Raw genomic sequence first — 14,037 nt, forward strand, 5'->3', positions numbered from 1 at the left:
TTCAAATTTCGTGGCTATCTAAAAATTCATCAAATTTCTTAGCCACGAATATTAAATTGATAAAGCTAAAATCTAGTTTTTTCTATAATTATCAATTGTCGTGGCAATAATTACCTAAATAGCTATAATATTACTGCTACGATAAAATTATGTAGCTAAATATAAGTTTTTGCCACACGATAAAAGTAATTGTAGCAATAGTAACTCATTAGCCACAATAAGTTATTTGAAACAAAATATTGTAGCTAATAAATATATTTGCTTCGAGTTATAAAATATTATGGCAATAATTAAACGAAGTAGCCATAGATATTTTGTTACAATAAAATTTCGTAGCTAATTGTTAATTTTTACCGGGAGTTTAAATTTACGATAGTGATAACAACCTTTTAGCCACCATAAGTTATTTGAAGAAATATTTGTAGCTAAATAAATAATTTTGCTTCAGTTTATAAAGATTGTGGCGATAAATAAATGAAATAGCCATAATTTTTTTGCCAAAATAAAATTTCGTAACTAATTGTTAATATTTACCACGAATGTGAAATTGCCATAGTAGTGATAAATTTTAACCACCATAAACTATTTGAAGAAAAATTAATAGCAGAATAGATATTTTTTTTCAAGTTATAAAATTTGTGGCATATTAAAAGATACAGTCGTTGATTTTTTTCTATAATAAAATTTATAATTAATTATAATTTTTTCCGCCATCGTGTTGAAACTAGTTGGAGCAATAATAACCTTTTATCCATAAAATATAATTTAAAATAAAATACTATAGTTAAATAAATATTTTTTGAGTATCAAAAATTGTGGCAATAATTAACTTAGTAATTATAATTATTTGTCATTACGAAATAATATAAACATGAGACACACAAATATGAAGAGTACCACAACTTAAAGAGGAAAGGAAACAAGTTTTGCACCAAACCGTGGATGTTAATAAGAAAATCACATTAAAAGTAATTAATTACTTATTTTTAAAATTATTTTTCAAGAACTAACATCAATTAATATATGGATATCTTGTAAAATAGTCATACCAATCGTCATTTTTATAGAGGTGTAACGTCCAAAGTGGACTAAATAAAGTGAATGATACATGTAGTTTTCTTTTGTTCAAATTCCATAATTATCAATTTAATTACAATAATTTAACAATTGACAAAAAAAGAAGATAAATACAATATAATTTATTATGAATTTAACTAAGGTTTGTAAAGTACATGAGCACAATTAAGATGAGATGTTTTATGTAATACGAGATGAAACATAAGTTTTGAGGTACTTTATGTTGTGTTCAAAAATTGTTATTTGAGTCACATCTCTTTTATCAAACAATACACTTATCTAGCTATCTTAATTAGAGATGTTAATTATTCTATCTTAAAAGATCTTAATAAATAAGTTTTAAATATAAATTAATAAAAAAGAGTTATGTTTAACTAATTTTGGTTGATTACCTATATTAAATTTAAACAAAATTAACTTCACTAATTCACCTCAAATTTCTTCTTCTTCAAGTACTTTGAGAATTGTTAGATTTGACTCGAACTTATTTTCTCAAAATAATATATCGTTGTATAATAATAGGTGTACATTGTTCTAGTCGATTTAGTTTTAAGTTTCAAATATAATTTAAATAAATGTTAAATAGATAGCATTGTTCTTTTTTATTCTCAATATGACTTTTTCATTAGTGTATTTTTTTTCTAAACTTAACTTGTATTTTTTTAGTTGAGCTAAAAGTCTTTCGAAAATATTCTCTATCTTCACAGATAAGGTTATATATACATCACCCTCTCAAAATTTCACTAAGATTACACTGTTGCTATTATTATTATTATTATTATTATTTCTTATTATATCTAGTAAGTTTCAAATACAATTTAAACAAAGTTCACCAATAACCAGGGTCGTTCATCTGTTATCTTAAACAAGCACTACATGAAAATTGTAATCTGACTTGGACCTTTATTTTTTAGAATAATCTCAACAGATTTAATGTAATTAGATGTTTATATAAAATTTAGATTCAATTAATTTTATATGACCTTAATTATAAGTGTTTGATCATGAATTTTTGTCTTTCTCCAAAAGTTGAACTACGAAAATCACGTTTGGTCATAAAATTTCGAAATTCAACTTGAATTCTAGAATTTTGAAGAATTGGGGATACAACAAAAAAGTCTTTTCATCCTTTTCACTCCAAATTACTCATAAAAAGTCAAAAACAATTTCAATTTGTATTCATGGTCAAACACAAATTTCCTTTCAAATATAACTTCAAAAATAAAAAGTACTTTTTTCAAATTTTATAACAAATCATGGCCAAATTATATACCCACATAATTAATCACTACTAAAAAATAAGATTTAGCGACAAACAAATATTATAATCAAATAGAAAAACCTATCATTAATAATATTTAGCATTGAATTGACAACAAAATTCTTTTAGCTACGAGAAAAAAAGCAATAAATGCGACAAAGTTCGTAGCTAATTCAAATTCTTTTAGATAATGATTTTAAGTTTTAAATATAATTTAATTCTATTAAAACCTTCTTATTGTTCTGAATATTAGGAGGGAAATGGATGAATTCACAAAAAAAATCTTCTAATTTATGAAAAAAATAATGAGTTATATCAAATTTTTAAAAAACAGCAAGTAATTTGTAGCACCGAAATTCAAAACAAAGGCAAAAAGATTTCCCTCCAAGTTATTTCCCTCTCATTATTTTCTGCCTAAATTAGCTCTCTTTTCCTATTTTAATAAGTCAAAATCCCTAAAAAAAGCTTTCCCCCGAAAGGAAGAAAATCAACCCACACGTCAGTTTCTCCTATATTTTTTAATATACATCCCAATTTCAACTTTTGTTTCCAAGTCACTGCAAAAATAAATTGTATGAGTAACTTTTTTCTTTGCCTGCTTTTAAGTACATGATTTAACAAAGTACTATTTTGATTTGTGAGATTTCACCTTAGCCAAGTACATTCTTCTTTTTTTTTTAATTTTCTTTTTTCTTTCACTTTCATAATATTTTTTTATTCAATGAGATGATATTATAGCCATGTTTTATTTCTAATTACTCTTCATGTGGAGTATATTATTTTCTTTTTTTGTGTTCTGTTTATGATTGCTCCAATTTTATTTCACTAGAATTTGATATTTTGGAAGGAAATTATTATTTTTATATGAGAGATGATAGGACTATTCGTGATTATGATGGATTATCGGAATGTTTTGATGATTCAAATGTTATGAGCATGACTATTAATTATAAATTGCATAAGGAAAATCTGTCCAAATTTACACATTACCAAAGAATTGTGATATTTTTATAATAACTTTTCTTGAGAAAAGTATTCTTAGGAATCATGTGTCAAAAAGAGATTGCAAATATGAAAGAACATGAATCATCAAATTCAACAAGTATTCGTTATTGTTATTGATCTTATTTTACTTTTATAGACACTTATATTTGATGTTATTTATATAGTTTTCAAATGATGGTTGCAGCTCAAGGTTGACACTCAAAAGATTTTATAACCGTAAGTAATTTAAAAAATATATATTTTTCCATATCATTAATTTAGTAAATATTTGTTTTATTTGAAAAGTTATACTAATAATTAAATTGAATATGTCATTATTTTATTTTTACTTTAATTTTTTAACTGTTATTGCAGCTTGTGAAGGAGTGATGAAAGCATCAAAATTGATGTGATACGGATAATTATTTTCTCTTGTAAAAGAATATTGATATGTTTGAGTAAAATGATGTTTCACTATTTTAGAAGACATTGTTGAATCTTTATTAAGTATTTTTTTAATACATTATATACAATAAACAATTTATTATATTTTGCACTATCTTTTATAAATTTTGTGTTAAATCTTATCTACATTATATGAATTGGTAGCTATAATTTTATTGAATTTGCTGCAAAACATGTATAATTGCCACGGAAATATTATTTATACACATTTTCATATCAAATGAAGAACTTTTAGCTACAATTTATATCTTGTGACAATGAGGTGTGAAAATTTAGTTGTCAAATATTAAATTCGTAGGTATACATATGCTCCTATAATTGCCACGGATAAAGAACATGGCTAAAAAAATACTTTTTCGTAGCAAATAATTTTTATTTAGTTTCAATGCTATATATTTCATGGCTAAAGGTATGAATTCTTAGCTACAATATGAAAATATTTGTGGCAAATACATTGAGTTATAGCTATGAATTTTTATAATTCATAACTAAATATGATACTATTGCCACGAGATAAGTTACAGAACTAGCTACAAAATTCAAATTTCTGTGTCAAATAAATTAGATCTTTTGCTACAATACAACACCTTGTGGCTACTATATAAATATAGCTATAAATTTATTTGTAGTGGCACAAGAGTAAGATAACTTGCCATAAGTTTATTTTTGTGGCAGAAACTTGTTTCTATTGCAGCTACATACAATTTTTAATCTGTAGCTAGAAGTATAACTTTTTAGCCACAGACCATGTAAAGTTTGTAGCTAACTTTTAGCCACCCTACATCTTGCTACGGATGCTACGAAAAAAATAATGTAGCTAAAGTGTTTAGCTACGGAAAATTTTATATTTAGCTACAATGTGTTTTGTAGCTTTAAGTACATTTTCTTGTAGTGGCAACTCTCTTATTTTTTTTTGTGTATTAGCCTATGGATTTGGCGCCTTGGGGCACCCAATTTTTTTTTTATGAATTATTTTTATGAGGACCTCCGTAATGAGTTGGGGGAGCATTACATATAGTCCCACCATTTTTAAGGCATATTTTTGTATTTACGAGCCAATTTTTAGGAAATACGCGACTTTCTTAGTTTTTCGTGTGTATTACCCATGGATTTGGCACCTTGTGGGTTGTGGCACCCAGAATTTTTTCCTGAAAAAACTTTATGAGGACCTACGTGATGAGTTGGGGGAGCATTACGTATTGTCCCACCATTTTAAGACATATTTTTACATTTACGAGCCAACTTTTAGAAATTACGCGAAAAATTACTCAAACTCAATTTTTTTTTGCCTAAAACAGACATTCGAGGCCAAAGTTATGAACATTTGAAATTTTGCCATTTTACGATTAGATTTCTAATTTCACTCCTTAATTAAGTTGTCCTTTCTGTGTTATTGACTTTTTATTTATATAGAAGAATAGTTACATAGTAATTTTTTGTTCTAACTTTTTTTATTTTAAATAATTATTTTTTAATTTAAAAGTGAGGCCCGTAAATCTTATTTATTAAAATTATTGAAAATCGCGTAAATGTATTAATAGCGATCATGATCTACTAGTTTTTGCTAAAGTCTCCAAATGGACCCTCGAGATTCGTTCAAAACCCAGTACACACAAATCATATATTCTAATTGACTAAACTCGACGTTTCAGACTCGATAGAGATGTCGAAACACGAATCTGAGGTCTCGTTGACCCAAAACTCGTGGAAGTCCCTAGAAATGAACATAATTCCTAAAAAAGCTATCTCAAGCTCGGGACCTCTGAAAAATCAACCAAGACCTCACATAGGCCAAATTCAACGAAACTCTCAAAATTTTGATTTGAGCATCCGAACACCGAATGTTGACCAAAGTCAACCCAAAGGCTAAAATTTCACAAATTTCCAACTTAGATGACCCCTATTTGATTGGTTGATAAATTGCTTGAATGCATGAAAGTGGACTTGAATTGCATGAATTGTTGCTTCTTCCGTGTGGTGTGATATTGCTTGTGTGCATTGATTGTTGAACACCATGATGAGACATGTGAGGGTAATGATGTCGAGGTCATTTCCGGCAAGTGTTTATGATGTCGAGATCATTTCCGACAAGTGTTATAAAGTTGATGGGAAATAGTTTTGGCTAGTGACTTGATATAAAGTCGATGGGAAATGGTTCTAGCTAATGATTTGATATAAAATCGATGTGAAATGGTTCTTGCTAGTGATTTGATATAAAGCTGATGGGAAATGGTTCCGGCTAGTGATTTGATATAAAGTAGATGGAAAATGGTTCCGGCTAGTGATATTGTGCCAATGAGAAATGGTTCCGGCGAGAAACTGACTATGGTTATTTGATGCATTTTGATGCTTATGTGTGACTTGTTAATTGTGATTGATGCACTTGTTACGTGTGTATGATCTACTTGACATTGATATTGACTTACTTGATGTGTGTTGAATTGTGACTATTGTGTTGTGATTATTGAGCCTTTTGAACTTTATATTGTAGAACTGTAAGCTGATTTCTGTGCAGATTGTAGTTGAGGAGGTTCGGTTGGGATGAAAGGAGTATTCATTTCCTAGTTAGGCTGATTTGTTTATTAGGTTGCTTGTTGGGTACGGTATTGTTGATACTCACTCCTTGGTTCTACACTTGTGTAGGTTTCCGAGCCCGGTACTATGGGATCGTCCTTCTTTTCCTATATTCTGAGGCTTGTCAAAGGACTATTGAGAGCTTTTCCTACTTATTACAAGAACTTGTAAAATAGAATTAATCTTAGGGCTTAATTACTATGGGAATGCACAACATTATTCATTCCTTTAATGTAGTTTAACATTAAAAGCAAAGTTTCACCCTATTTCAAGATATATATGGTAATAAAAGATTTTGCGTTTCAGAAATCCAGCAGCTAGTTTTCATCCAAAATATTTGAAATTTGAAAAATACACTTATTTTGAACTACTAAATATTTGTAGTTGTCTAGTGGTGGTCATGTCATCTCTTCTTCCCTCGAACCTATGAATAGAACTAATGTAAGTTTCATTAGAAGTACTAATGCTGTTTGAAACAGTGGATTGATCAACACATATATCCCAATAGTCCCTAGTGTAATAAGAGCATAATAAAGTTATGAAACAACAAATATATTTCCTATAAACACATACAATAGACTGTATGATACCTTTATAGATTGAGACTCTAACGTCACACAACCAAGAAAAGGTGTATCATCTTTCAACTTCTCCAAAAATGCACCGTCATATTCTGCGTAATCTGCTCCATGTTGGATTATAAGTTAGACGAGTTTAGTGAATACATCACCATATCTCTATAGATGGTGGAGTACGCATCATTGCAACTTACAGTTCATTAGTAACCACAATTTCTCGTCTTTTGCTATATTCTTTTTCAATGAGGGGATTTACCGTAACGAACAAGCAAATCAAGTCTGGTAAAAGGCCAATTAGTTAATTAATGATAGTTTTGTTATGTATTTTTGCATGGAAATAAGCAGTAAATCATGCAAATACTTACCGAATATACCACCATTTGGCAATTTCTCGGCATGTTCCATTAATGCAAATCCATCAGAGAATTTTTGTGTTGAAACGTCATGGTCAGTCTACTTTATGACTGTGTTATCTGTAAAGAACAGTTCCATTTCTTCATGCACAGAAGAGTAGTTGGGATGGACCCGATCTAAACGACCATTTACAATGGAGTCACTCTTATTTGGCTTCAGAAAGTCCTTCCTTGTTTCGATATGCTTATTAAATAGTGTTCCTTGAATCTTTGTCCCCTAGTATTGATAAACGGGTGATGGCAAAAGTATAGTAAACATGAACGATAGTTTAAGCTAAGTAAAAGTGTCAATGTTATTACCTCTTCATCAATAATTATTATCGTTCAGAAAGTCTCTTCATGCCTTGTATTCTTGTAAGGTATTATTGCACCCCCTTCGTATAACTAAGACTCTCATCACTCAATCAACGGAGTGTTTTGGTATCTTGTTAATTGGTACACTCTGTTTTGCTAGTTCCATTTCAGTCGCCATCTGCTATTTAAAATGCAGGCTTTCCTGATTGTTTTAAAGAGAGGATAGTGAGGAGTTGTGTATGTTTGATATTAGTATAAAAAACTCTCTGTCTTATGTTGAAAAAAGAAAAAAAAATCAACCAAATATGTTGTTCAATGTAACATGATTCTTGTCAATGGATTTTTGGAATTGTAGCCATACAATGAGTTTGGAAGTGCAACCATACAATGAGTTTGGAATTGCAACCATACAATGAGTTGAATAAATAAACGAAGCTGGCCCAGACATTAAACACTACTTTGACATTGTTGCCTTGACTTCTAGCAATCCCTATATATAGCAATTAAAGATGGAAGTTGACACTGCTAATTAATTCTAGGATATTCCCGGCGCAAATCCGGATTTAGTCGGGCTCCAATGTGAGTACCGAACACCGGGTGGGAAACCAAAAAAAAAAAAATAATCTAGGATAAGAGTATCAAGTGTGTGGTTTAAAATACAGGACGTTTGTAAATATAACTAAGTGGCATTTGAGGGGGTTTATTCTAAAAGTAATTTATTTGGATATTGGTAGAGTTTTTCTTCATTAGAGTGTATGTATAGTTGATTGAATTAAGACAGAATTTTTGTCTTCAAACTCAATGATTTTGATTTGGGCAACTGTAATGGTTGTTGTAACAAACTCAATTCCAGCAGAAGCACTCTTATATATATTAATCACTGAATACAAGTTATAACGTAGAATACGCACAACAAAGTAATAATACACTAACTAAGGAGAGATAAATCGAGAAAGAAGTAACCAGAAAGGGATGAGATACAAGACCATAGAAAGGAGATGAGAGGATCAGAAAGCCAAAGCTTCACATAATAGTTTTCATCCCCATTCTTCTAACTCCTAGTCCTTTTTAACAAAGTGTAAATGGGCCTGGATCCCAAATAAAACTGGACCTATTGCTTGCTTTCGGCCCAATAGCTCTTGTCAGCCCAATAACTACTTGTGTGACCTTAATATCGATATTGGGTTGGACTTGGTTCATAACAATACTCTCGTCCTCAATAAGAACCTTGTCCTCAAGGTTCGAGTAAAACCACACAGATAGTATAATGTGGAATCTTCCAAGACTTGAGTGTGTGTAGAGCGCTGCAATAGTGGTGTGAAGTTGAAACCAAATACTGTCAACTTCCAGAATAGAGGAAACAATTTCATTGCCTTTAGAGCATTCCATATTACCAAGTACCATAACAGAAGCCATAATTCTAAGAAGTGCCATCTGCTCTTTCTTGCTAAGCCTAATAATTCCCAATACATTCTTTATATTAATATAGTCATGAGCATTAGTAATACTTGCTAATTCATAGCAATAAGACTGTTTAAGATAGAAAGATGATTCGGGATCCCTCAATCTACACTTCTTGTTTACCTCCATGGGTGTTTCACATAGAAGGGAGAAACATTGATGGCTCTGTTCAAGAATTATAACAAGGAAAGCTTGAGACCTTGCAAGGATAGAGGTTCTCATGGCTGCACCAGATGCTTTTCCAAGCTTTGCAAGCTGAATCTGTTTTGCTACAGTGCATTCTTCAACACATCTATGACCCCCGAAATAGGCAAGATAGCACATAAGCCTCATTATAGGTTTAAACTTTCCACAACTAACCAAGATAGAAGTGTTTTTACTCTCAACGAGCATCGACTTGTGAACAATATAATCATCAATAATTGAAGCATCTTTAACCAACTCAACCTCACTATAAATCATAGACAAACTCCAATGATTATTTTCACAAGCTTGGAATGCTGTAAATTCATACAGTGAAAAATTGGGAGGGAAGTCAATAATTTTATCACCCAAATCCAAAGCGTCACGCATTATCAAAATAATGAATCCATCAGCACCATATCCAACAAGAATATGCTCAAATTCAAGGTCGGGACCTGTAGCACAACTAGCTAGTACACCCTCAGCGCCAAAAAAAAATCATGATCTCCTCAAGCGTAGAGAAATTATGTAACTCATGCTCAATCAAGTTCATCGTGGACTTGATGCAGCCTTGTAGCCCTCCTGTGAGTTGCGCTAATAGTCGTTGTAGGAATCAAAATAACTTGGGAAGACGTATAATAACCAAAGGTGCAATTGGTTGGATCTCCTGTGATGCAACTCTTACGAAACTATCATCAAACACACGATTCACCTCAGAGTATGTATCATGTACTTCCGATTCCATCATTACCATCTCATCTGCAACAGCCCACTGACCAAAACTTTGTTGTCCGGGATCCCACACTTGAGTTGGAGAATTAGCATAAGTAATGAAACAAAACATGTTAGTATATCCCAAGGACTGTAATAGATCCACGTTCGTTGTATCTGTACAACTCGTTGGATCCATGGAGTTAAAACTTATTCCCGGATCCCATACACAAACATTCGTCGCAGTTCCATGAACAAAGACAAAAGAGGAATTCACATTAGGATTAAATGAAAATTGACACAAGATATTGTAAGCATTGAATCCATCTGCAGATATTCCACGCTCCACAACAAGCATCATTTCATTCGAAGGCATGGTCCTTGGTGGAATGTTATCCTCAATCTTTAGAAAAAAACTATCGAGATATAGATCATTAATTGTCTGAGGATCCAAGGAAAACTTCGGAAGATATTTGTCACCAAATGTCTCAAATGCAATTTTATGTGTACTAGAGCTAAGATCCAGCGAAGTAGCAGTAGTACTGTACCTCTTTGACATATCTCTTCGGGAACATTCATCGAACACTTGGACTTTGCTGCGTTCAGGGTCCGGAGATTCTTCATCAAGCATTTTGATTGGAGTCTCGGTTTGCACCTCTGCGACTACCATGGGGCAGCAAGTATGAAAAAATTCGTTGAGACACTTGAGTGGCTGAATATCTTCCAAATCGGAAGGAAGTTTCCTGTACTTCTTTAGTGAAAACTCTGGTAGGCATTTCGTCGAACAGATTGTCCACATGACTTGAATGTTCAACAATCAAAGTGCCAAACAAATCTGGATGACTCTCAACATTATCAACACAGTTTGAGTTTTCTTCGGCCAAAGGAGAAGAAATCTCTCTGCTAACGAGTGTAGCAGCATTAATCCCGGCATCTTCTACTAGCACCTGTGGAGATATAAATGAACATTTGTCCTCCAGCTTCTGTAGCAAAGCAAGAATTCTGGTAATTTGAGTGTCCACCAGAAAAGACTTTGCATCGGTTCGTTTCCAAAAATGCAGGGCTAACTTCTTCTTAAAATGATTCCAATCAAAAAATTGTTTGTTGCGAAACATCCAACGAAACCACTCAAGGGCCTCACCATCAAGATAGAAGGAAGGAAGAGGCAGCCACTGTTCCTCGCAGAAGCCTAGAAAAGTAAAGTACCGCTCCGCCCTATAGAATGTAACAAACTCAATTCCAGCAGAAGCACTCTTATATATATTAATCACTGAATACAAGTTATAACGTAGAATACGCACAACAAAGTAATAATACACTAACTAAGGAGAGATAAATCGAGAAAGAAGTAACCAGAAAGGGATAAGATACAAGACCATAGAAAGGAGATGAGAGGATCAGAAAGCCAAAGCTTCACATAATAGTTTTTCATCCCCATTCTTCTAACTCCTAGTCCTTTTTAACAAAGTGTAAATGGGCCTGGATCCCAAATAAAACTAGACCTATTGCTTGCTTTCGGCCCAATAGCTCTTGTCAGCCCAATAACTACTTGTGTGACCTTAATATCGATATTGGGTTGGACTTGGTTCATAACAGTTGTTTTATTTGTATATGCCGTGTATACAAATATTCAGAAGAGAAAAAGGTTTCCTCCAGGTCCAACAGGGCTTCCTATTTTAGGACATCTTCATTTGTTAGGAAAAAATCCTCACCAAGATTTACAAAAACTAGCCAAGAAACATGGTCCTATTATGTATGTGCGATTGGGACTAGTACCTACAATCGTTGTGTCGTCTGCTGATGCAGCTGAGAAGGTCCTCAGGAGATATGATCACATCTTTGCTAGTAGGCCTCATCACCAGACCTCTCAATATTTGTCTTATGGTCAGAAGAATTTGGCATTTGCAAAGTATGGACCATATTGGCACAACATGCGCAAATTGTGCACTGTGCATCTTTTGAGCAATCACAAGATTCATTCATTTCAATCCATGAGAAAGCAAGAAGTTGAACTTCTAATTGAATCGATTAAAATGGAAGCTCATCATCACGTAGCTGTTGATCTTAGTGCGAAGATTACGTCCTTGAATGCTAACTTGACTTGCTTAATGGTGTTTGGCAAGAAGTACATGGATGAGGACTTTGACAAGAGGGGATTCAAAACTGTTGTTCAAGATGCTGTGCATTTAGCAGCAATGCCAAATCTTGGAGATTTTTTCCCCTTCCTTGGTGTTATTGATCTCCAAGGTTTCACTCGTAAGCTCAAGGATCTTTCGAAGGTGTTTGATGAGTTTCTTGAGAGAATTATTGATGAACATGTTGAGTATCATGACCGGAAGCAAACCAAGGACTTTGTAGACACCATGATGGACATAATGAAATCTGGAGAAGCAGAATTTCCGTTTGACCGTACTCACATAAAAGCTATCCTCTTGGTATCTACTTTCATCCCATTTTGTTATATATACTAGTGTAAGCTTAAGATCGATACCACAAGCGTTGAGAATGAAACGGTTTGTACTAATTAATTCCCCTGTTTCCTTTTTCTATACAGGACATGCTTCTGGCTTCAATGGACACTACAGCATCATCAACGGATTGGATACTCGCAGAACTTCTTAGGCACCCTCAAGTGATGAAGAAACTCCAAAAGGAGTTACAAGAAGTAGTAGGTGTTGAAAGAATGGTAGAAGAATCGGACCTGGTGAATTTAAACTACTTAGAAATGGTTGTAAAAGAGGGCATGAGGTTGCATCCTGTTGGGCCACTATTTTATCATGAGGCCATGGAAGATTGTGTAGTCGATGGTTTCCAAATACATAAGGGATCGCGAACAGTGATAAATTGTTATGCAGTTCAGAGGGATCCTAATGTTTGGCCTGAACCTGAGAAGTTTTTCCCTGAGAGATTTTTTGGGAGCAGTATAGATTTTCGTGGAAACGACTTCCAACTTGTACCATTTGGCTCTGGGAGAAGAAGTTGTCCTGGAATGCAATTGGGAGTAACCGTTGTCCGCCTTGTGGTGGCACAGTTGGTGCATTGCTTTGAGTGGGAGCTTCCAAATGGTATTCAACCTTGTGATTTAGACATTGATGAGCACTTTGGGATTGTAACATGTAGAGAAAAGCCTTTGCTGGCTATCCCTACTTATAGACTAAAAAAACAATGCAAATTGTAAGAGAAGAAGTACTAGTATTTCTAAACTTTAAATTTTATTACAAGAAACATTGGAAGTTTCTACTCTAAGATTTTGTGATTGTTGTGTGCTTCCCCTGCTATTCTACAAATACTGCATTAACAGTACATCTATACCTAATTAATTTGGTATCTTCCTCCATTCTAAGCTTGATAAAAAACCTGAAAAAATGTGTTTTTGTTTGCTATAGTCTTCAATGCAAAGCATATCTGCTATATAATCTCATAAGTGGCAAATTAATTGATTATAAGTAGAAAGTTGTGTTTAATGAAGATGAAAGTTGGACTTTAATTCTGGGAATGTGAGATCAAATATTCAATTTTCATCCAACTTGCAGCAAATCCTACTCCTGTAAACCAGGGGTATTCAAAATTTAACGGTAACCGATAAGTCAACCGTAAAATTGATTTATTGGTATTGAGTTATCGAATAAATGGTTGGTGAAAGGATTAGAATTTTTTAATTAATGGCTTATTGGTGTGGGGCAGATTATTTAATTTCCTTATCGAATAAATTGTTAACCCGTTAAGAGTTATCATACTTAAACGTTTAACTTAGGTATATTAGCCTCATTTAATATTTTGGAATAACAATATAATCATATATTGTTAGTCCTAAAGTCGTAAAGCCAAAAAATGGAAAACCTATTTCCTTTTTTGTTGTATTAACTATTATATTACTATTAATCTATATTTCTTGTTAGGGGTGTACAAAATCGAACCGAAAATCGAGTCAAATCGAAAAAAACCCAACTAGTGATTTGGTTTGGTATTGGAAAAAAAAAACTATATTTGGGTTGGTTTGGTTTTAACTAAAAAAAACCAACCCGACATTATATAT

At 32.6% G+C, this 14,037-nt stretch overlaps 1 protein-coding gene and 1 long non-coding RNA gene across 2 annotated transcripts; both read left to right on the plus strand.

The window, feature by feature from the left end:
* Nucleotides 1-3,445: 3,445 nt before the first annotated feature.
* LOC107059156 (uncharacterized) lies at nucleotides 3,446-3,871 on the plus strand. Its single transcript, XR_001472523.1, has 2 exons — nucleotides 3,446-3,559; nucleotides 3,698-3,871. It is a non-coding gene; the product is annotated as an uncharacterized lncRNA (long non-coding RNA).
* A 4,511-nt stretch (nucleotides 3,872-8,382) lies between these two features.
* LOC102587274 (cytochrome P450 CYP736A12-like) lies at nucleotides 8,383-13,216 on the plus strand. The gene is made up of 3 exons (XM_015305596.1): nucleotides 8,383-8,475; nucleotides 11,598-12,436; nucleotides 12,556-13,216. The coding sequence occupies exons 1-3, from the start codon at nucleotides 8,448-8,450 to the stop codon at nucleotides 13,177-13,179; spliced, it is 1,491 nt and encodes a 496-aa protein (XP_015161082.1). The 5' UTR covers nucleotides 8,383-8,447; the 3' UTR covers nucleotides 13,180-13,216.
* Nucleotides 13,217-14,037: the final 821 nt, after the last annotated feature.

This window comes from Solanum tuberosum, unplaced genomic scaffold (assembly GCF_000226075.1).
Source record: "Solanum tuberosum cultivar DM 1-3 516 R44 unplaced genomic scaffold, SolTub_3.0 scf00877, whole genome shotgun sequence".
Lineage (NCBI taxonomy): Eukaryota > Viridiplantae > Streptophyta > Magnoliopsida > Solanales > Solanaceae > Solanum > Solanum tuberosum.